Source organism: Vigna unguiculata, chromosome 7, assembly GCF_037176805.1.
Source record: "Vigna unguiculata cultivar grain cowpea cultivar isolate G323 ecotype 2 chromosome 7, ASM3717680v1, whole genome shotgun sequence".
Classification (NCBI taxonomy): Eukaryota; Viridiplantae; Streptophyta; class Magnoliopsida; order Fabales; family Fabaceae; genus Vigna; species Vigna unguiculata.
In genome coordinates this window covers 37764515-37787922 of record NC_140798.1, presented here as the reverse complement: position 1 = coordinate 37787922, position 23408 = coordinate 37764515, and the positions used below count along the sequence as shown (strand labels likewise).

Genomic DNA, 23408 nt, shown 5'->3' with positions numbered 1-23408 from the left:
GGGTATCCACAGATACCCGCGGGTATTTGCAAAATTAATTAAAAATAAATATTTAATCATAAATTCAAATAAAATACAATAAAATACATCACTGTCATAAATTTTAAATAAAGTTCAAATAAACTAAAGTTGATACAAGTCCAAATAATTGTATAAGTAAATATAAAATGACGTTCAACAAATTCACTTTCTCTTATGGGTTCCTGAAAAATAAACAAAATAAGCAAATAATAAATCTCATTTGTAACATGCCAAGTATTCTTATTTTGATTCCATAATTTGACAAGCATACCATAAACATCATTGTCTATATAAGGTTTGATGTATATACCCAATTTCAAAGAAAAAAAGAGAAGAATGTCAAGGGGTATAAGTTTAGCGGGTACGGGTATCCACGGGTATGAATACTATGATACTCGTACCCGCCCCGTTAACATGCGGGTATCAAAAATACCCATATTTCTGGTAGCAGGTATCCGTTTTTAATATCCATTAACAACACACATAACAATGAGAAAAAACAAAAAACACAAAATTTCAAAATTGTAATTATTAAATAATAAAAATACAAAATAAAAAATTATAAAATAATATTAAAATTATAAAATTATAAAATATGGCCACAAAATAACTATTTTAGAGTCAATAAACAAAAAAATTAAATATATTTATTTAATAATATAATTTTTTTAAATATTCAATATATTATAAAATTCAATAATAAAAGTTTTCACATTTATAAAAAAATTAAACTTAATTAAATCAAATAAATAACATTAATAAAAAAAATAACATCAATAAAAAATGAAATAACATATATTTAATTAAAAACATAAAAAATTTAAATTCTGAAATGACAAGAAGACACATAAGAGTATGGCAGAGTACACATAGGGTGTTTGTTACAGCAGTATTAGTAGTTTAGCTTAGAATTCCCAAATTATCCCCGATACTGATAAAGACTTGACTAACACAAGTAACAAGTCCCTTGTATCAATCAATATACGTCATTTGCTTCTTTGTAACCTTCCTCTCTATATTTATAACTGTTTAGCGTCACTCTCCCCTATTATTCAGTGAGGTTTTGGTTTTTTCAGTGTCGCACTCTGTTCTCTCTGTTCATTCAATTGTAACCGCCACGCCACAACAATGCCGCCTCTGCCACTAGACGTGATAATCAACACTCGCTTGCTTTCCTTTATATCGCCTATATGAATTGAATGACAATCACCGATACGAATTCTTTTTTCTTCTCAATTGAACTCATTGCCTGTTCTTTGTTTGGATTCTTCTTTTGCTTAGTTGCTAGATTCTTTTTCGTTCTTGGTTGATGTTTCTGACGCTGTTGTTATTTCGTGATGTGGTGCAGCAGCAGGACGAGGTGATGATGGATCCTATTCCAGATGCTCCCGAGATGGAAGGTATAAAAAATGAGGATGATGTTACTGATAATGTTGTTGTTGATAATGATGATGTGTCCACCACTGGTGTGTGCGGAGTGTGGAATGAAGCGGAACTTCTTGTCGTTATTCGATTTTCTTTTTTAATTCTGCAAATGTGAATTGTAGTTTGCGGGTTGAAAGGTTTACTGTATGAGAAGAGTGGCTGTGTTTAAATGATAATAAGATATTTATTTTAATTGCAAGAGAATTAGAAATCAATAATGCAATTTGGTATATACTTCTGAGTTTTCTTGTGTGGAAGCAATGATTCTGTTAGTATTTCAGTTGTTGAGGCTTGCATGTTGGTCAGAAGTTTAAAAATTGCTTTGTTATATCGGGCTTCGAATGAAGCTCCACCCAGTCCTAGTGCTACTTGTTCGCTTTAACTTTGGTAGTGAGTTCCGATTTTTACGAATCTCTCCTCTGCATTGCATGGAGTGTTTGATTGGGGTAGTGTGCAATTGGAGATTCTAGGTTTTTTGTCATTCGCCTTGCGTTGCGATCTTGATTGATTGGGAGGTGGGCAATTTTTTAAACTTTCCAGATTCTTTCCACCATTTTTGTTTATATGTGGATCTGCTTGATTGCGGTGGGTAATTGTTTCTGAATGTTTGTTCTCTGCATTGTATTGACATGTTTGATTGGTGAAGTGAGCAATTAGCGTCAATATTCTTTCATTCTTGTGGCTTGTTGACCTTCAGATATTGAGGAAATTTTATGGAAAGAAATCAGTAAGAAATTAATTATTTTAATGTTGGCATAGTTGATCAATGATTTGTTTTATTTTGTTGTTTTTCTTTAATTGTTCAAACAGAAAGCTCGAGTTCTGCTGAAGCACAAACTGTGGATAGTCTGTCATCAGGGAGATTCACATGGACTATTAAGAATTTTTCGAGGCTTGCTAGGAAAGTATATTCTGAAGTTTTCTATGTTGGGGGACACAAATGGTGAGTAGAATTTTTGCCTGTGTTTTTTTGTTACTAATGGTAGTTAATTTTTCACATTGTGAATGGTGGTACTGACTGACATTATTTGCAATGAGCAGGCAGATACTCTTATTTCCAAAGGGGAATAGTGTTGATCATTTATCACTGTATCTAGATGTTGCTGATTCAATGACGTTGGCTCCTGGATGGAGTAGATTTGCCCAGTTTTGCTTGACTGTTGTTAATCAATTCAATACTCAATACTCTTTCAGGAAAGGTAATTTCTCTGTGACAAGTGCCTCACAAAAATGTATTTTCTTTATTACTTGGTTTCAGAAATGGAGGAATTGAATTTGCCTCATTTGGGTGTGGATTTGGTGTTTCATATGCCCGAATCAGAAACTGTGGCATATTCTTTTGTGCACAATGTATTGAATTTAATGGAGACAGAATTCCTGAATACAAGTTATGTTTCTTGTCTGTACAACAATACTTTAGGAAACAAAGGTGGTTCCTAGACTGCTAAAACTTAAAATAGCTCTATGTTATTCTTTTTTGTTTATTTTCTGTATATGTAAATATTCTAAGATCAAATTATAGTTGAGACCTAAATTCTGATAGGATATAAACTAGATTTTATACCCGTGTGTTGAGTGTTCAGTTCTCATGTTATTAATCATTTTGATGTTTATTAGTCATAATATCAATTATTGATATTATTCAAATTGTTATATTATATATTTTAAAACTAGAGTACTCATGTCAGGTCACTCACAGATGTGCAATCTTGCAAACTTCACCCCTGAGATGTCTAGTCCTAGTTATGAGGAGTCTGTGTTAATGGAGACAGAATTCCTGAATACAAGTTATGTTTCTTGTCTGTACAACAATACTTTAGGAAACAAAGGTGGTTCCTAGACTGCTAAAACTTAAAATAGCTCTATGTTATTCTTTTTTGTTTATTTTCTGTATATGTAAATATTCTAAGATCAAATTATAGTTGAGACCTAAATTCTGATAGGATATAAACTAGATTTTATACCCATGTGTTGAGTGTTCAGTTCTCATGTTATTAATCATTTTGATGTTTATTAGTCATAATATCAATTATTGATATTATTCAAATTGTTATATTATATATTTTAAAACTAGAGTACTCATGTCAGGTCACTCACAGATGTGCAATCTTGCAAACTTCACCCCTGAGATGTCTAGTCCTAGTTATGAGGAGTCTGTGTTAATGGAGACAGAATTCCTGAATACAAGTTATGTTTCTTGTCTGTACAACAATACTTTAGGAAACAAAGGTGGTTCCTAGACTGCTAAAACTTAAAATAGCTCTATGTTATTCTTTTTTGTTTATTTTCTGTATATGTAAATATTCTAAGATCAAATTATAGTTGAGACCTAAATTCTGATAGGATATAAACTAGATTTTATACCCGTGTGTTGAGTGTTCAGTTCTCATGTTATTAATCATTTTGATGTTTATTAGTCATAATATCAATTATTGATATTATTCAAATTGTTATATTATATATTTTAAAACTAGAGTACTGATGTCAGGTCACTCACAGATGTGCAATCTTGCAAACTTCACCCCTGAGATGTCTAGTCCTAGTTATGAGGAGTCTGTGAAGATCTTACACTTGCTAGACATGTTGCCTGAATGGTCCCTTTAAAGACCACAACTTTCTTCTTCTGTTGAGCAGGTTTTCCGAGTTGAATTGGTTCCAATTTGTCTCGGTTATAATGTCTTTCCCTAGAGTTGTCAAGATGGGTTGGAACATGCGAGCCAACCCGGTCCATCACGGGTTCGGACCGGGTCGGGTTGAAATTTTTTTATAAATTTCAATACGGGTTGATTTTTGACTTGACTCACCTAGAACCCTAGGTTGGCTCACCAACCCGCACATAAAAGATCACACAAATGTGTTTTGTTAAGTTGGGCTTTGCATTTGGATCAAATTAGGTTGTTTTGTTTTAGTCAACACATAGATAATTTGTATTTTTGTGATTTTAGTTTGTATTTGGATTGTATTGAAGTTTATTTAGATCTTAATTAGAATTATAATTTAGTTTTGATTGAAAAAAATAAAAAAATTGTATCTTTTTAATTAAGTGAGCTTGTGAGCCAACCGGTTTAACCTACCAACCCGTTGTGGGCCGGATCGGGTTCGAATTTTTTTGGCTCGCTAATAAGTGAGTCAGGTTGAGTTGGCTTACTAAGTGATCAACCCATGGTGGGTCGAGCCAGGCCGGGTCGGGTTACCCATTTTGACAAATAGCTCTCCTCACGTTATGTTAGTCATTGATGTTCTACTTGTTTCTTTAATGTAGTTTGCTTGTCAGATGGCTGTTTGGTTGGTTGTTTTTAAGCTATTTTCTTATCTTTGTCAGATGTATTTCTCTTTTATTGAAGGAAAGGATTGATTTTTTATTTTATTTTTTTGCATATGGCAGAATCACAGCATCTATTTAATGCTCGTGAGAGTGACTGGGGTTTCACTAATTTCATGCCTCTTACGGAATTATGTGATCCTAGCCGAGGTTATTGTGTTAATGATACATGCATAGTTGAAGCTGATGTTGCTATTCGTAAGGTTCTTGATTACTGGTCACATGACTCAAAAAAGGAAACTGGTTATGTTGGACTGAAAAACCAAGGAGCTACTTGTTACATGAATTCACTTCTTCAGACACTGTATCACATTCCTTATTTTAGAAAGGTTAGTCGGTAAACTGTGGTAGATCTTGTTTATTTATACGAAATTTGATCGTATTTATTCTTACAAAACTAAGTATCTTACATGAGCTATTATTATTATTATTAACAGGCTTTGTACCACATGCCTACAACTGAGAATGACATGCCATTAAGGAGCATTCCTCTAGCATTGCAGAGCTTATTCTACAAGTTGCAGCATAATGACACTAGTGTATCTACAAAAGAGTTAACCAAGTCATTTGGATGGGATACACATGATTCATTCTTGCAGCATGATGTCCAAGAACTTAATAGAGTTCTTTGTGAAAAGTTAGAAGACAAAATGAAGGTACAGTATTTTTCTTGGCAACTACTTGCAGCAATGTTTGAATTTGTATTTCTCTTGTTAAGGAGAAAATTGTATTCAGATTTGCTTCTGGTTCAGGGAACTGTTGTTGAAGGCACCATACAGCAGTTGTTTGAAGGTCACCACATGAACTATATTGATTGCATCAATGTTGACTACAAATCAATGAGAGAAGAATCATTCTATGGTATACAGTTTATGAGCTTGCTGTTTATTGCATAAGTCCATGTTCTTATATCTTACGGAATTATGTTTTTTCGTTTATCACAGATCTTCAGCTTGATGTCAAAGGATGTCAGAACATTTACGATTCTTTTGACAAATATGTTGAAGTAGAACAGCTTGAAGGCGATAACAAGTATCATGCTGAGTGGCATGGTTTACAGGTAAAATCTAAATCCAAGTTTTTTTTGTTGGTTGTCAAACTGAATTTCTTACCTTGTTTTTTGTTTAGATCTCGTAGGTTTGTTCTTGTTTTTTGTATGACCCTCACTCTTTTTTGTTTAACTTTTTCCTTTATTTTCTTAAAGTTTTACTTTGCAGAAAGGAAATGCAAGTGAAAAGTTTTTATTTTGAAAGAAACTTCTGAGATTCTTTAATATATTAAATAAATAAAAAAGGCTGTGGATAACATCACATAAGGATACATTCAAATTCGTGTATGGATAAAAAGAAATTTATAATTGACGAATAAATTCTTTATTTTTTATTCTAATTTTTATACTTTTAAAAAAAAAACAAGCCGTGTGAAGAAAAGGAGAATTATAGAAAAAATTTCTACCTATGTTGTGAGTGAACGATACACTTAGCGAAGATATGGAGAGCAATAGAAATCTTTTCCAACTTTTACTTGTATGGTTTGCCTTGACTTTTACGGAGGTGATACTCTGTACATCTAAGCTTTTCATGATGGCATAATGGTAGGTACCTGCGGAATTATTTTTTCTTTCCTGTGCTTTGTTGTAAAGCTATTTCTTTTATATTGTTAATTTTGGTATTTTTCTTCATTATTGTTACGTTCAATCATCCAGGAGGCTAGGAAGGGTGTTTTGTTCGTTGATTTTCCACCTGTTCTTCAGCTGCAACTGAAACGGTTTGAATATGATTTTATGCGAGACACCATGGTAAAGGTCAGCACTAAATAGAATCATATTAAATTCTTTTCCTTTTTTTGATGTATTTGTATGTTTCAAAGTAATTTTTACCTGTCATAGCTTCGTAGGAGACTTAAAATCATGTGTTATATAGAAACATAGAGACACTGTCCCTTAATAAATTGTTCTCTTTATGGATGAACTCAATAAAATAAATCATATTGATATTAAGCTTACTTAAGTTTTAAGCACCTCGTAAATTTGACTTCCTCTTAAAAATTAAAACTTTTGTTCATGAGCAAGTTGATCTGGCTAGTTGGAGTAGATTGTAGAGAACAGGCGCAAGTTGATCGGCAAGTTGGAGATGGGAAGATGGAAGTAATTACCAGGTCATCTTCGTTGGCAGCAAAATCAAACTGCAGGGTGTTGGATGAAAATAAAAAATATTTTGAGCATTCAATAAAAATAAATTTTTAACCGGGACTTAATTAAAAATATCCAAATTTTTAAGATAGTTAGGACTTGATTAAGCCTTGATAGACTTGATTCCTATCCTTCCCATTAGTTTATAAATGATCTGTTTGGTGGGAGAGCTGGGTTAGGTAAGAGTAAGATAGAATGTTTTTTGTTACCCACTTGGTCAATAATATTCTTTTGGCTTACCTCTGTTTTGTACATACTATGATGATGTAATTACCAATTAAGTATCATCTACTTGAAGGAAAATATGTAATTGATGTTCTCTTGGATGTTGATGTTCATTTGTAAATTGTTAATTTTTTCCCTTGTACATCATGTATGGTGATCCCCTACTCCCAAGATTTTAGTGTACTTCTAAATTTACTTTTTATTCTAATGCACCTTTAAGAGTAACCATCAACTTGATCTCCAACAGATCAATGACTACTATGAGTTCCCCCTGCAACTAGATCTCGATAGGGACAATGGCAAGTATCTGTCTTCGAAAGCAAATAGAAGCATTCGCAACCTTTATACTCTTCACAGGTATTGGTATTCCCACATCTTCAAATTTTAATTGGCTGAGTTCTGTTCAATGAAATATTCCATGTACTTCTGTGTTGACTTTTTTATTTTTTTATGATTAATGGCTGTTTTGGTCCTTTGGGAATTGTATGATATACTGCACTGTGAAACTAAGGCAGTAAGGCTACATTAGTCTGACAGGTGGAAAACTGCAAGGTGCAGAATTTGGAATGAAAATTGCTTCAATTTAATTGGTATGATAAAAATGTGGGAAGCTTCAAAGTGAAGTACAACTTTTTTACACTCAGTGCTGTTTGAATTTTAGTCACTTCTATACCGTGAAAGTGAAAAACAGAATCACTATGGGTGAATTTGAAATAACTTATTGACAGGGCTTTTCTCATGACATAACAATTGTGCAAGTCCAGGGCAACTTATGAAAATAGCAGATGATGTTCAAAAAACTTACGAAAACAACTTATACAATAACATTTTAACTCTGTTTTCTCTTCAATTATGAAAACAACTTTTACAAGTGCTTTTATGATAAAAAATTATTCAGTAAGCACTCAATTAAGACATTTACTCAAGCACACCCTGAATCCCATATCTTTGCACTGACCTTATTTGCCACATGGTCATAATAAATCAAGTGATTGGGAATTAACCATGTAGCAGAGTGGTGACTTATGGTTGAAAATACTTAACAGTCTGCATTTAGCAACAATTCCACTTTAAGAGTCTTAGAGAAGGTGGGAAATTTGAACTAAAGGACACTGTGCTACATCTGTAGACTGAGGTTTTCTCAATTTTTTTTATGAGAATCCAGTGTAAGTTTATCACACTGTTCACGAGTAGTCTTTAATATAGTGGAATATTATATACTGTAGCTGTACAGTTATCATTATATATTTGTAGCTGGCATGGCTTTTCTGTATTTCTTTGATCTTGTAATTGTGTTAAATAAATTGGTTGGGGATTGTTCGGTCCACAACATAATGAGTTAAAAGGTTAAGTATGTTTTGATGCTGCTTGATCCGAGTAGAATTTCCTGAAACTGGCTTAATTTTGAGGTAAGAAGCTGTATAGGGTTTACAATTTTGACTTGTTAATGGTTATACATTTGGCTGGCCATGTCAAATCAAGTTACTTGTAGACTTACAAGAGTGTATTATTACAATCTTATGCATGTTAAATTTTAGGATATTTGGTTATTTTTCTCTGGAATCTATTTACAGTATTTTGAGGTTAACTGCTGGCTATATATGTGATGTGATAGATACACTCACTCATTAGTATGGTAAGAAAATAGAATTCATTGTCAGAGCACAGTGTACCTCTATACACGGTAAGATGGTCATGGACTAATTGGAACTCATTTGTCTATCTTTTGAAGATAAAATTGGAACTCATGTGGTACAATGGTGATTTGCTTGGCTAAATACGTGGTCCTTCTAAGGAGATTTATCTCAAGGATTATAGCTTCTTTTAATTTTTTTGTTCTCTATATTTTGTATGTATACATCTTTTTTGTTATGCATGACTATTTGTCCTCAATTCTTTCCAATTTTTTCTGTTCATCTTAATGAATTATTTATTTTATGACAAAAATTGATATGAAAATTAACTAGAGATTTAGAATTTGATTGTTAGCGCTGCCCTATATCTTTCTTAATTGTGATTTTTCATTTATTTGATCATATACTTATGGGTCTTGTCTGCGTCATCATTTTTGTTTTCAGTGTTTTGGTTCACAGTGGTGGCGTTCATGGTGGACACTATTATGCTTATATTAGGCCAACTCTATCAAATCAGTGGTGAGTAATTGAGTTCTGCTTGGTTTGAGAAAATATACTTTTATATTTTATGTTTTAACTAATAAACACAAAAGTGTTACCTTTTCATTAGCTTCCCCAATTCAGTATTTCAGGATTTGTGTGGGAACAGAAGGAGGCTTTTTTCCTTGTTGCTTTGTGTGTTTTAGAGCTATTAATGGATGATCCTGAAGATGATTTGTTGGGTCCTTAAGAATTGCTAACCTTTTTTAGTTTTCCCTAGTCCATTGTATATTAGTATTGCTTTTTATCATGTTCGATAAAAAGTTCCTATCACACTAGTTATAGCTAGCATGAGAGTTTACGTCCTTATATTGTCATGCTTAACATTTTTGTGCTGGTTTTCATTGAGCTAAATGGTTGGTATATATATATGTTTGTGTTGCAATATTTTTTGTCCTACCTGTAGGCATGGTAGTCATTCCCTTATCATCTTTCTTCATTATTTCTTAACTGATTTCTTATTTAAAAGCGCACATAACTTGCTTGTTTCAGGTTTAAATTTGATGATGAACGGGTAACAAGAGAAGATTCAAAGAGGGCAATAGAAGAACAGTATGGTGGTGAAGAAGAGGTATTACTTAATACTATCCTTGATCACTATCATCTATTCTTGGATACTGATTTTGTCATTTTTCTTTTAACATTGTCGTCACAATTTTTTTTTTGTTATTTTTCTTCTTTTCTATAGTTACCTCATATCAACCCTGGGTTCAACAACTCTCCCTTCAAATTTACAAAGTACTCAAATGCATATATGCTTGTTTATATTCGTGACAGTGACAAGGATAAGATAATTTGTAACGTGGATGAGAAGGACATTGCCCAACACCTAAGAGTAAGATGTTTGACTCAGTGATGTCATATTACTTTTGTTATATTTCTCTGATGCAATTTTTTTTTAATTTAAAATTACATTTTAGGTTAGATTAAAGAAAGAACAAGAAGAAAAAGAGAAGAAGAGGAAGGAAAAGGCAGAGGCTCACTTGTATACCATCGTAAAGGTTACAACTGTAGCTTTCCCTCCCATCTAAGTTCAGTTTGTTCTATCTTTATATGCTTTCTCTGATATGCATGGGTCCTAAGAACTGGTTCAATGATACTATTTATTGGATCCAGATTGCACGTGAGGATGATATGTGTGCACAGATTGGAAAGGATATATTCTTTGATCTAGTTGATCATGATAAAGTATGGAGTTTTCGCATTAAAAAACAAATGCCATTTATGTCGGTTAAGGTATGAGCTATTATTTTGTCATTTTATTTGCACAAAAAATATTCATGTTTGGTTTTCGATGCTCCATCTGTTTCTTTTTTCCTTTCAAATTATTTTCAATTGGAAAATGTTTCATCTTTGAGTTATATGCATTATATGAATAAATTTATAAGACATAAGTTACTGAAGTGGAAAATCATTTCTTCATCCAAGTTTCTTAGTGTTTGGCTATGGAAGTATGAAATTTCTTTTTTCTTTATGTCATTTTCTTCATTTTTCTTGGTAAGCTTTGCGGTAGGGTTTCTCTTATGCCCATTGTATATTAATTTTTGAGGATGTGTTTCTTTTAGATCATTGGTATCTTTTAGTCTTGGCGACAGCTACCTTACCACTGGCAGTTGGTTGACCATATACAAATGGCGTTTTCTGTGCACCCGAATGTTTCCTTGCACATAAGATTTAGTTTTTGGCTAATCATTTGGGTTTTTCCCATGAAGTGATTGCTATTCTGTGTTATGTATTTGGCGGCCCTTTGCATTCTTTCCTTTTGCCTTCATCATCTGCTTTTTTCTATTTGAGTTTTTATACCCTAAAAAAATACCTAATCCTTGTCCGTTTACTTTCGTTGTTGTGTCTTTATTAAAATTCTGAATTATCTTCAAGAAAAAAAGTCAATTCAACCTCTCAAATACAACAAAAGCACTGAAACACAGCTGCAGTGAAAACACCCAAAAAGCACCCGCCCAGATCAAAACCTAATCAGCTCCAATTGAATCCTGTCACCCAGCCACCATCAGTTAAAGTTAAGTACGAGTAAGGACCCAGTCGAACCACCCTCTATGTGTCACCTGGCAAAGATGATTGAATTAAGGTTGGAGTTAGGTGGGAAAATGAGGTCCAATAGGATTTCCATTTGAAGTTGAATGAGTGAAAAGCTTAACTGAGGTGTTTTGCAATAATTCATTACTCTGCTCAAGTAGTCATATTTATTTTACAGGCCGTGTACTCTCATATTTGCTGATCTGTTATTCATTTGTTATTTTCTGAAACAGAACTTAATTCTTGAATTTCTTCTTATATTTCTGACAATGAAGTCTTTTTCAGGAAGAAGTTGCTAGAGAGTTTCGTATACCTGTCCCATGTCAACGATTTTGGCTATGGGCAAGGCGGCAAAATTATACATATCGGCTAAATAGACCATTGACATCTAGTGAGGAAACTCGGTTGGTGAGTTCTTCACCCAAATTCCAACGCCGTGTCACTAAATTGTATACTTATGTGTGTCTATATTACATATACCTTAACCTTAATCATGTGTTTTTATTTTTAATTTTTTTTTTATTTCTTGATCCTACTAAATATTCCCGGAACTTCAGAGGCTCCCCTGTCTAATCATAATACTGTTTCCTGCCTGTACTTATTACAAGTCCACGGATCTTCTGGATGTTCCCTTATTTTCATATGTTCCCAAGTATATTTGTGTGGAGGCAGATTTTGAATTACAGTGTCATATTTGCTCTGTCTGACAAATTAGTGGTCCTCCCTTTGAATTTTGACAATATCAATTTGCAAAAAACAATATTTGAACTAAGAAGTGTATACTACTGCTGCTTTAGACAAATATTGATTGCTTACTTTTTTTGTTACACGCTAACCTAAAATAAAACTAAAATAGGTCATTGGAGAGTAGTAGTGAAGTTTCATTGTTTGAACTGCTATCTCGAGAATATGATTTTTTGCTGATCATTTATAGGTTGGAGAGTTGACAGAAGTTTCCATTAATGGAAATAATTCAGAGCTGACATTATTTTTGGAATTTGGAATAAATCCGGTACTGTTGTTTCTTTTAGTTTTCACCTTAGTTCTCGATGGTCTGGTAGTGACTTTTAATTGACATGGATTTGTTATTTATTTTCTGCACAATGAATTAGGGTTTTGGGTTTTGTCCTCCTCCTGTGAAGACAAAAGAAGATTTGTTGCTATTCTTTAAAGTTTATGATCCCTCTCAGGAAAAGCTGCGGTACTTGCTCTTGCTATTACATTTTAGAGTGAGGGTTCATTTAGTTACTCTAATGCCTTTTCTTGTTTTCTCAGGTATGTTGGGAGTCTTTATGTCAAAGGTAGTGGGAAGCCATTGGATATATTGTCTACACTAAAACGAATGGCAGGATTTGCTGTTGATGAAGAAATTGAACTATTTGAGGTTAGCTGATATGCATCTCATGTATCATTATTTCTCGTGATTGCAATCTAAAGGAAGAGTAAGTATGATTTCATTCTTTTGTCCTCATCCAGGAAATTAAATTTGAACCTCGTGTCATGTGTGAACATGTTGATAGGAATATGACTTATCGTGACAATCAGGTATAAATTATGTGATTAACTGTAGATTTTTTATTCGAGTGAATTTTCAGTATATGCCTTGGCGGTTTATTACAAACAATCATCTCCATCCTAAATTGTATTCTATTGGGGAACCTACTTTTTTGCAACTTCTGCTTCTTTCTGTTTTTGGCAGCTTGAGGATGGTGATATTATTTGCTACCAGAAATTCCCCAAAGCTGGAAGTGGTGAGCAGCTTCACTGTCCCAACAACGTTTATTCGTTCTTGGAATATGTGCACAACCGTCAGGTTTGAAATTTTAAAATAAAAATTAAAACGTTTTTATAAATTCTGAAAATTTGAATTCTTAATTTTAAATATTTGTCTTCTAAGTGTTGATACTGCAAAAATTATGCTTGATAAGTATAATGCTGTGACCTTCATCAATTTTTCAAGTTTGCACTTGAAAATTCACCTCTTGGTCAAGTTTTGATTGAATCTGCTGATCTAAAAAGTAATAAACACAACATTGAAACATTGGCCGGGCATTTGAAAGCACAAAGGATGTTAATGAATACTCATACTGATAAAACTGAGTGTGCATACATTTCTTCTGATTTTAGAATCGAATAGAAAATCTTAAAATTGAATGGAGAATGGATGAAGACTTTCCGGGACTGAGTTTTTTTTTTTCGATTTCCATCTTCGTTAGGGTACAATAGTATATAACTCAGTACTGCCAGTCTGGCAGTGAGTTAACCAATAGCTACCTGTTACAATTAAATGCCAAACAATGCCATCTGACAGCATTTACAGCAATACTGAACATGATTCTGAAAATAAAAGTATTGTAGTCAGGCTGCATCCTTGCCTTGATGACAGAAGTTTATTTCATGTTAAAAATTTTAAGCCAATTTTGTAAAACTAAGGGACATTCAAGGAGGTAAAACATATAGAAGAAGCAAGGAAAAATATACATGGCTGCCATCTTCCTCTTTTCCCTTCCTCTTCCATCATTGCATATCTTGTACAAAGCTCTGTGCTGTTTGTAATTATTAGTTCCATTTGGGCCGAAAACCTGTCACCAGAAATAATTGGATTTTTTCTCTTAGGTTTGTAGCCCTTAAAAAAATCTTGAATGATGTTTTTAATTAGTGAAATGCTATGCAGGAATCAAGCTCATCTACTATTATTATTATTATTTAGTATTAGCCAAAGCATATGTACCATTACTATTTTAGTAAGTTTGTTTAAACGGGCAAATTTGCCAGTAATTTGAAACTAAAATAGGAAACTTTTTCTTTTTTCTTGAAAACTAGAATGTGGCTGAATGCATTACACTGTTTGGATAAACTTTTCAACAAATACATGTTGTAAAAGAAAATTAGAAGGTAGAATGATTGAACTTTTCCCATAAATAAATCTTTAAAATTCTATAAAAGTTGTCTCATTAAACTTCTTTAAAATTGTTGATTTTAGCTTATGTTGCATAAGTTAAATTTAACTCATGGTTGAAGCTTGATTCTATGTAGATATTTCAATAGTGTGGCATATGAATAGTTAGTGAGCTGCTAGCTAACTGTTTGTAGTTGTACTATAAATAGCTATAAATTGTGATACGTATATACATAAGAATTAAAATTTCAGGTTCTCTTCCCCTTTACTTCTCTGTTTTTTTCTTTTTGAGTTTGACTTGTATTTAATCCTTTTCCGAAATATATTTAAGTCATTACAGGTTATGAGGGATGCATAGCAAACAAAAAAAAATACAATATATACTTACAGATGAATAGAAAATGCAGAACTATAATTACATTGCAAAAATAAGGAAAACAATGATACAATTAATAATAATAGCAAGTTTAGAAATTTAAATAACAATAAATTCAGAGTAAATCCAACGTAGTTGAACAGCCTTTCTTATAGATGTTGAGGGGTTTCAGTTTTATAGAGAAGGAGTGTGGAGAAGAAAAGAAGGATAAAAAACGAGAAAGAAGAAAAAAAAAGTGGGGAGCTTATAATTTGGGCCAGGGGATTTTGCTGTGAGAAGGGGGATAGGTGGTAATCCGGCAGTGGGTGATGGTTATGGAAAAGGCCGTAGGCTGCAGCTGAACAAGTTGCATATGGCAGAGGAATAGGTTGCATTCAGTGGCAGTGTTACTGGTGGTTGACTGCGCTGGCTAAGGAGGCTGAACTGGTTTGCCTTTTTGGTCTATGACTGGTTCACGAAGGTTAGCTTAGTTATTTCTTCTCTTAATTTTGGGTTGGGTTTGGGTTTTTTTTCCTAACATTGACATAACTTGTCTCACCATCATAATATAACAAATGATCAATGTGTTCCTGTCATAACACTTCATAATCAATTCAAAACTATATTCTGGAATATGTAATGAGTTTTGGGTTATGCAATCTATATTTATCCAAAATATATCCGTGTAATCCGGAATTACGTAATCCTATTTTGGTTGACACAACCTGGAATATGGTTCCGGTTTACCATATTCGAAACCATATTCTTAATCCAGAACGTAATCTGAATATTCCGAGTTACGTAATCTGAATGTTCGGATTTACATAATCTGAAGTATAGTCCAGATATATCATTACAAGTGTATAGTAATGTTTTTTTGTAGTATGAGGGCGGGAGAAAAAACTATGGAGGTCTCAGAAGAAATTTCCCCAACTTGTTTTTGTTTTTGAATCTATGGTGTGGATCAGGTTAAAGGTCCCACACTAGTTTCAAAAATAGGATTTTGCCTCAGGTCTAGGTCAGATTGCTATGAACCAATACTTCTTCCTTTCTAAAGAGGTGTGGGCCTGCAATGTGGGACTGTGGCATGATTTTCCCCATGACTGTACGCATCATTTCTGCAATGTACAAAGAAGTCACGATGGGCAGCCATGGAAATCCTGCGTTGCTAGCACAATGTTATGGCGGCTGGCGATAAATGCACCACTGATGTTAGCAAGTATAATTTTGAAAACTTGCGTTACTCATAATTCAATACTTTCTTTACTCTGGTTACTGATTTCTTTATAGGATTTTGCCACATGGTGGTATTTGAATTGTACTCTATCATATATTGGCTTATCTTGGGGATCTTTGATAATTGTTCAGAACAGATTGGTTGACTTTGTTGTTCTATGTAATCTTGATAATGACTGGGTGATATTTCGTTGCAGATGGTTAGATTATTTCTGCTGCATATTTTAAGTGAATTTGAAAGTTACTTGCGTATATGATTTCTTAAAAAAAAAATATTAAAAAAATGGAAATAATATTGCAAAAATAATTTTGGGTTTTGGAGACTAGTTTTCTGTGGGGTATTGTTTCAATTCCTTTCCAATATATCGCATTCATTGATTTTCAGGTTGTTCGCTTCCGATTTTTGGGGAAACCGAAAGAGGATGAATTCAGTCTTGAGTTGTAAGTTTCATTTGTACATACTACTAATTTTGTATCTTAATATTTTAAGTTTCATGTGCTAGTTAAAAAAATTGTGTGCACGAATTACCATGCTACTTTGATTTGATTGTGACATTTTTTCATTGATCAAGATATGTGGGTGAACCTTTCTTGCAATTAAATTATATTTGATGATCCGTATACATTCTGTGATCATCTAGGTCAAAGCTTCACACATACGATGATGTTGTTATGAAGGTTGCTCAACATCTTGGTTTGAGTGATTCTTCTAAAATCAGACTTACGTCTCACAACTGCTACTCCCAACAACCTAAAGCACAGCCTATAAAGTACCAAGGAGTTGAAAATTTGTCTGACATGCTGATTCACCTCAATCAGGTATTATTGCAAGTCCAAATCTTTCTAGATAAAAATAATTTCAAATCCTTGCAATTTGCAAGACTTCCAAATGGCTCTGTTTTACTTGTGCTCCTGGTATCATGAATTATCTTCTTTTTTTTTTTGTAGATTTCTGATATACTGTACTATGAAATATTGGATATCCCTCTGCCAGAATTGCAATGCATAAAAACTCTTAAAATTGCTTTCCATCTTGCTACGAAGGATGAAGTGAGTATTCTTAGGGGTTTTATTCTCCTTTTTCAATATACTGTGTTATATTAAGTTTTGTACATCTAACGAGAGTTATAATTTCTCAGGTGGTCATTTCTACTGTTAGATTACCAAAACAGAGTACAGTGGAAGTTTTACTGAATGATATTAAGTCAAAGGTAAACAATATAATTGAAGTTGATACATTATCTTGTAAGCTGCTTCATTTTACCATGACTAAATTCTTAATACAACAGTATCCAACCTAATGAGTGAGCATTGAGTTAGATTGACTTATGTTGAGTTTGATCTAAATGCTCAAATTACCCAACTGTAAAGTATTTAAATTGGTTGGGTCGATTTGAATTCTTGGTTTTCATACTTGTAAACATCTCCATTGTAGGCGACAAAAGTCTTGGTAACTAGTTGGATACTTAAGGGAACAACAAGTTGACATTTAGGGTCAAGAATAAAAAGTGGGATGGTCTAGTGTTAGGAGAAAAGGTTGAGACGAAGATGTACTGAATGCAATGGATTGTTCAATGTTTGAAACGAGCTTTATTTTAAGGGGGAGACAATCTTTTGGGTTGCAGGGCAGAGGAGCTAACACATTTTCATTTGGGTAGTCTTGCAAAGTAGGTTTAGCCTAATCAACCCTACAAAACTAGCATGTAAGATTGTTCCCACTTATATATTGTATTTTGGTACTATCTCTAGTGATGTGTGACTTCCCAATACACCCCTCACGTCCAATTGGCTTGATACATGGATAACATGGTAAGTGACCCTTTTAATGGATCTATTATAGACTCTAATACCTTCTTGTAAAGTGGTATTAATCTAACTCAACCTTACAAAATTAGTTTGAAGACTGAGAGGAAGTCCTCCTTGTGGATGGTGCAGTGGTGGAATAAAGATGGAAGGAACACCCAACAACCGTGGAGGTTTGGGTTTCATGCAAGATGGTCAACCCACAACACAATATTCAGTTTATCTAATATAATTCTGGTTGACAGAGAAATGAACTTATCGTTTGAGAAAAAAATTGACTCTTGATATTGAGGACAATTCTGGTCTGTTGAATACCTAGGGATTCTGTGGGATGCTAACACATTGGCAAAGCAATTGGTATTTTTCTTCGGACAATGAACCGGTTTCATCAACTACACACCAGATTTTTAGGATTCCTTGATGTATAATAGGTATGGTTCCTGATGGAAAATAAGAACATTCAAATTCTCGGAATCTAAGTTAAAAAATAATTTACTGAATTCCTAAGTTAGACAATATCTTTGATACCCCTTGTATACTTGACTCAGATAGCCAAATTTCTCTCATGCAACTCAAATTTAAAAAGCCTTGTTGTGCTTGTGATGGAGAGACTGTTTGATAGTGCGAGAAGGGTGTTTCCTTTATCTAATAAAATGCTGTTATTGTCCTTTAGATTAGTTCATATTGTTGTTATTGACTGGATTTAACTATCCTCTTTTCTATTTGAAGAAACACTGATTTGCATTTTCCCCGTTGCATTCCTTTGAAGTATTGTCGACCTCTTGTATTTTATGCTATATGAAATGTAATGGAATTAATATTATGTTGTCAAATAGGTGGATTTATCTCATCCTGATGCACAACTCAGATTGCTTGAAGTTTTCTATCACAAGATATACAAGGTGCTGAATCATACATTTTTGTTTTCTTTGTTCAAATGCTAGTCTTACAAGCGTGATTTCCTTGAGTTGACTAATTTTATTGGCGTTCAATGTGATGAGGGGAAAAATCAATTGATCTGTATCACTCATTTGCACTAATGCAATGTAGCCTTATTGTAGACAGCTGTTATCAAAATTTGTATAATTCTACTGTCCTATTAATTACTGGCTTGTCTCGTAAATTTCTTGGTCGCTAGCTAAATTGTTACTCATATTGTTTTGAAGTTAAGATTTCACATTACTGATATTTCTCAATATTAATGAGAATGATGTTTGACTGAAATATCCATTTCCAAGCAATTTATATGCAGGATAAGGAAAATTCATTGGCATAGAAATTGTTTTGTTTTTTGGGTGTAAAAACTAATAATGTTTTTTATTATGACATTTGTTAAGTGCTGCTTAATTTATGAAGAAGTTTCAAACTGGATACCTGTAAAACTAATAAACCTTTTGCAGATTTTCTCACCGAGTGAAACAATTGAGAATATTAGTGATGAATATTGGAAGTTAAGAGCAGAGGAGGTAAAGATTTGTTACCTTTGTTATATTTATTTTTATAATTAGTATTCAAATACAACATCTTGATCAGGGAGATACTATTTTGGGTGCAATAGACATTGTTTTAGTTCTTGTCATCCTTCACTTGTTTGAAGAGAATGTGTTGATATTGAAAAATGTGTAGACAATAGACATGTGACATGTATTTCTAAGCAAAAAGATTGGGATGTCGCATGATTGTCATGTTTGAGTAAATCATGGTCCTTTTCCTTGAATATCTACGGCCTTTTGGATTTGTCCATGAAAAAGCCTCTTGGCCATATCTCTTTAATATTGAAATAATAAATTTAAGCTTAAATACGATTTTAGTCTTTCAAACTTGGGTAATTTTGTCCCTCAAATTAAAATATCTAGTCCCTGCAGTTCAGAATTTTTGTCTTTTAGTCCCTCTTTGTAGACATTGTTAGAGACATGATATATGGTTGTTTTGAATTTGCAATTTGTGGTGGTTTTTTACCCCTGTAATTTAGTTTTGTAATTTAATCTTGAACAACAATTTATGGCAGTTGTTAAAGCTCCAAATAAATTAAAGAAAAAATAAAAATAGAAGCATGGGCACATATCCTTTGTCCGCGTGGTCTCTATTCCTCAAACTTAATTGTGGAACTAATTAGAACTTCAAATCCCGAAAACCCAAAATAAGTCTCACACAGATTATATATTGAGATATGTTTGAAAGCTGCTTTAAATTGGTGGTCTAAGTTGCAACCTTTTTAGGGGGTACTAGATTGCATCCTCATGGTTGGTTTAGTCACAAATGGACTAGTGATAAGTAGTAGAGTTATTCTCTCAAGCTTTTAATTTGACTAAGAGATAATGTCTAGTTCCACTTTTGAGATGTCTATATCTCGGTGTGAGAGACTGTGTTGGAAGTCTTGCATCGACTTAGAGATAAGACCAATTTAGAGTATATAAGAGGATGCAAACCTCATCTTACAAGCCGGTTTTGTGGGGTTGAGTTAGACTTAAAGTCCACTTCTTGTTATGTTCTGCGGCTTCCCACCAATTCTCTTAGGGTTGATTTCTATTCGCTTCTCGCTTGTTTTCTGTTTCCAAAGGCTTTCAGAGTTTGAAAACCATCCTTGTATATGAATTGTATTAGACAATTGCACCTGTGGTATGGGCTTCACAAAAAAAACCCCACTTCTTGCAGCCCATCATTTTTTTAGCCCAAACTCTTTAACTATCATCCAATAATAGTCTGCCAACCACCTGTTTTTGGAAAATCTAATTTGTTTCTCGCAGCTGTGTCATAGTTGAGTACTTTGATAGGTGTGCCCTGTTGTCTCTTTTTCTTTAGCTGTGACTTCTTTACTATGTTCTCACTTGATTCCTGTGTCCGGCTGCTTCTATTTCTACATCTATCTTCAATTTAGTGTTCAGACGTTTAAATTGTAGCATACGTTATTTGCAATTGTGTCCATAATATTTAAGTATAGTAGTCGTGCCACTATCAGCCACACTGCACAATTATCCAGGTGTGAATTTGTAATTATGTCTTTTTGTTATTGTGGCGTGCTGTTAATTTTTTAGTGCATGATTCCTCTTCATTTTGGTTTCTTGTTACGAATATAATATTCTTTTATAATATTGAAGATTCCTGAAGAAGAGAGAAATCTTGGCCCTCTTGATCTGTTGATTCATGTTTATCATTTCTTTGGAGACACTTCTCATAAGTATTTGGTAAGATCAAATTGTTATAATTTGTTATAATTTCTTAGTGCTTTTTCAGTCTGAATATAATTTTTTCCTGTAATTAAATCATATTTCTGCTTTGATACATTTTTTTTTTTGCAAACACTTTTTTCTCATTTCTGTTTGGGTGGGTTGAAATTTGTGGAATTTGCAGAAAATTCAGAATTTTGGAGATCCTTTTCTATTTGTTATCCGTGAGGGTGAGACATTAGCTGATGTCAAATTGCGGATACAGAAAAAGCTTCAAGTTCCGGATGCGGAGTTTTCAAGCGTATGTATGAATGTATTATTTGCTCTACAATTTTGGCATTTTAAAGCTTGGTCAACTTTTTTGAGACATTAACGCAAATGTATAAAGTTCGATTTGTTTTTTCTGCTTGTAGGTAAACTACCGTCCTGCTTAATTACTTCTGTGCATGTGCGGTGTTAACAAAGTTTTATTTCATAATTGATGTACTTTTTTCCCATCTTGTTTGTCTTTGCAGTGGAAGTTTGCATTTGTGTTACATGATCGTCCTGAATTCCTACAAGATTCTGATATTGTTTCTGCTCGGTTTCAGGTCTGTCAAACATTCTCTTTCTTGTGTGATATTTCATTTTGGTTGTGAATGTACGAGTTTGAGGCTGTGAATCGAATTTGTTTAGGCATATTGTTTGATTTCTACATGATTTAGTTAATACAAATTTGAATTGTTTGTTTGTTTAGAGAAGGGAGATTTTTGGTTCTTCGGAGCAATATCTTGGACTGGAACATGCTGACAGTGCTCCAAAAAGGTCTTACGCGGTTAACCAGGTATATGTTGGGGACTGGCTTCTTTCTTTCTTTTGGGATATTGCCCGATGTAGATGTGTACATGGTATATGCATTACGTCTTAAAAAGAAACTAAAATGTAGATCTAGCATGCAGTCATTCAAAATTTAGGGTAGTTAAAACAATAAAATATATACAATTTATATAAAAAAAGAAAAGATACTACTTGCATGCATGGTTACTTGAGTATATTCTGTTACCTCTATCCTCTAAGAAAATATACAACATAGAACTAGACTTCTCTGAGAACAACAGTCTGTGAGAGCAATCTAGAAGATCTGACAGAGAAAAGTGCACGGAAGAAGGCAAGCTATATGTTCTAAAATTACTTTTCCAGTCTCATCCTTAAACTCTAACATGACTCTATACCTTTTACACATTAGTATTGGACATACTTGGTGGGCAAATTGGAGAGACATACCTAAATGCTCATCTTTTGTCTCTGAATTAGTGCTAGTTGAGGGGGTTTGAGGAGCTAATTCTCAAATTAAGTTGAGAGGAAGTTCAGAATCATACTGTTTCACCAATATAGATGTACCCACAAGGTATATGCAATGTAAGATCGGGCAAGGCTTGAATCCGCAATGTTTTTTTGTGTTGAAACTAAGGATCACATTAAATCACATGTTTCATGGTTTAATTATATTTGTTTGGAAGTTCCACATTGGCTAGGAATAAGGTGCTTTCATTCTATATAAGTGGATGCAAACATCACTTTACAAGTCGGTTTTGTAAAATTAAATTAAACTTAAAGTCAATTTCTTAATATGGTATCAAAGTCATGAATTTGAGTCTATCCTAGTGAGATTTGTTTGTTGAGAATATTAATAAGAATGTTACATAAGAAGCAAGGTGAGTGAGTGAAAGTGTGTAATATATCGTTCATTTTGAACATGAAATGTTAAACCTATCCTGTGACTTGACACTGACACATATGCCAATCATCGGAACTTTTAACAGGATTAAGCTAGTTGCCAGTGCAAAATTGTTATTATAGCGGTATCTTCAGGTGTTTTTGTGAAGAATACATAAAGAAATAATTAGACATCTTGTAAAATAAACAATATAAGATAATTTTAATCTTTAATACGGACATGAGTATTTTATTTTACATTTATATCTATGTGCAGGTTCGAGCTGTGTACAACAATCATTTCTCAAATTTCCAGAACCGTCACGCACTTGAGAAGCCTGTAAAAATCTACAACTAATGAGTATATAATACCTTATGGCAGTGGCAGTTGCAGTTTTATGAAGTGATAACAGTAGTGTAGATTCATCTGTAGCTTCATCATTACTTTACTTAGGGGGATAGGTGTATAGTTTGATCTGTCTTTCCTGGTAGTTAAAACTTAATCACTCCTCGTCTCTTTGCTTTTAATTCCTTTGTAAATAATAAATAATAAGATTTTGGGTTGGATTTTTGTCTTTCAATTATAGCGCCTTCTATTACATTACAGGCTTGTTAACATTTTTCAACAAACTAACTTAAACCCCTTGATGAATAGTTTAATTTAGTTTCACCCAATCCTTTCTAAGAAAAGATAAAGTATTAAACTCTTATGCAATTTTTTTAAGATACAAGAGTAGTTTTAACATAATTGATGACAGGTAAGTTTTCCATGTTTTCCATGTTTTCCAACATAGTTCTATTCGAGAAACAGGTTTATTTATTTTACATTTAAAAATTATTTCCATATTCTTTTTGACCAAT

At 33.3% G+C, this 23408-nt stretch overlaps 1 protein-coding gene across 2 annotated transcripts; it reads left to right on the top strand.

The window, feature by feature from the left end:
* Positions 1-1009: 1009 nt before the first annotated feature.
* Positions 1010-23151, top strand: LOC114191981 (ubiquitin C-terminal hydrolase 13-like). 2 transcript variants are annotated; one of them, XM_028081466.2, is made up of 32 exons: positions 1010-1170; positions 1370-1421; positions 2257-2389; positions 2488-2645; positions 4832-5097; positions 5206-5424; positions 5521-5629; positions 5713-5828; positions 6474-6572; positions 7432-7541; positions 9263-9337; positions 9851-9929; positions 10047-10193; positions 10279-10359; positions 10475-10594; positions 11678-11800; positions 12327-12404; positions 12505-12593; positions 12668-12776; positions 12869-12937; positions 13092-13205; positions 16268-16323; positions 16524-16701; positions 16831-16932; positions 17022-17093; positions 18522-18587; positions 19086-19151; positions 20784-20870; positions 21037-21153; positions 21368-21442; positions 21589-21675; positions 22825-23151. In XM_028081466.2, exons 1-32 carry the CDS (start codon positions 1150-1152, stop codon positions 22903-22905), a joined length of 3354 nt encoding a protein of 1117 aa, XP_027937267.1. In that variant the 5' UTR covers positions 1010-1149; the 3' UTR covers positions 22906-23151. The 2 variants fall into 2 exon arrangements, with proteins under 2 accessions (XP_027937267.1, XP_027937269.1); XM_028081468.2 differs by having other exon boundaries at positions 1022-1170; positions 1373-1421.
* Positions 23152-23408: the final 257 nt, after the last annotated feature.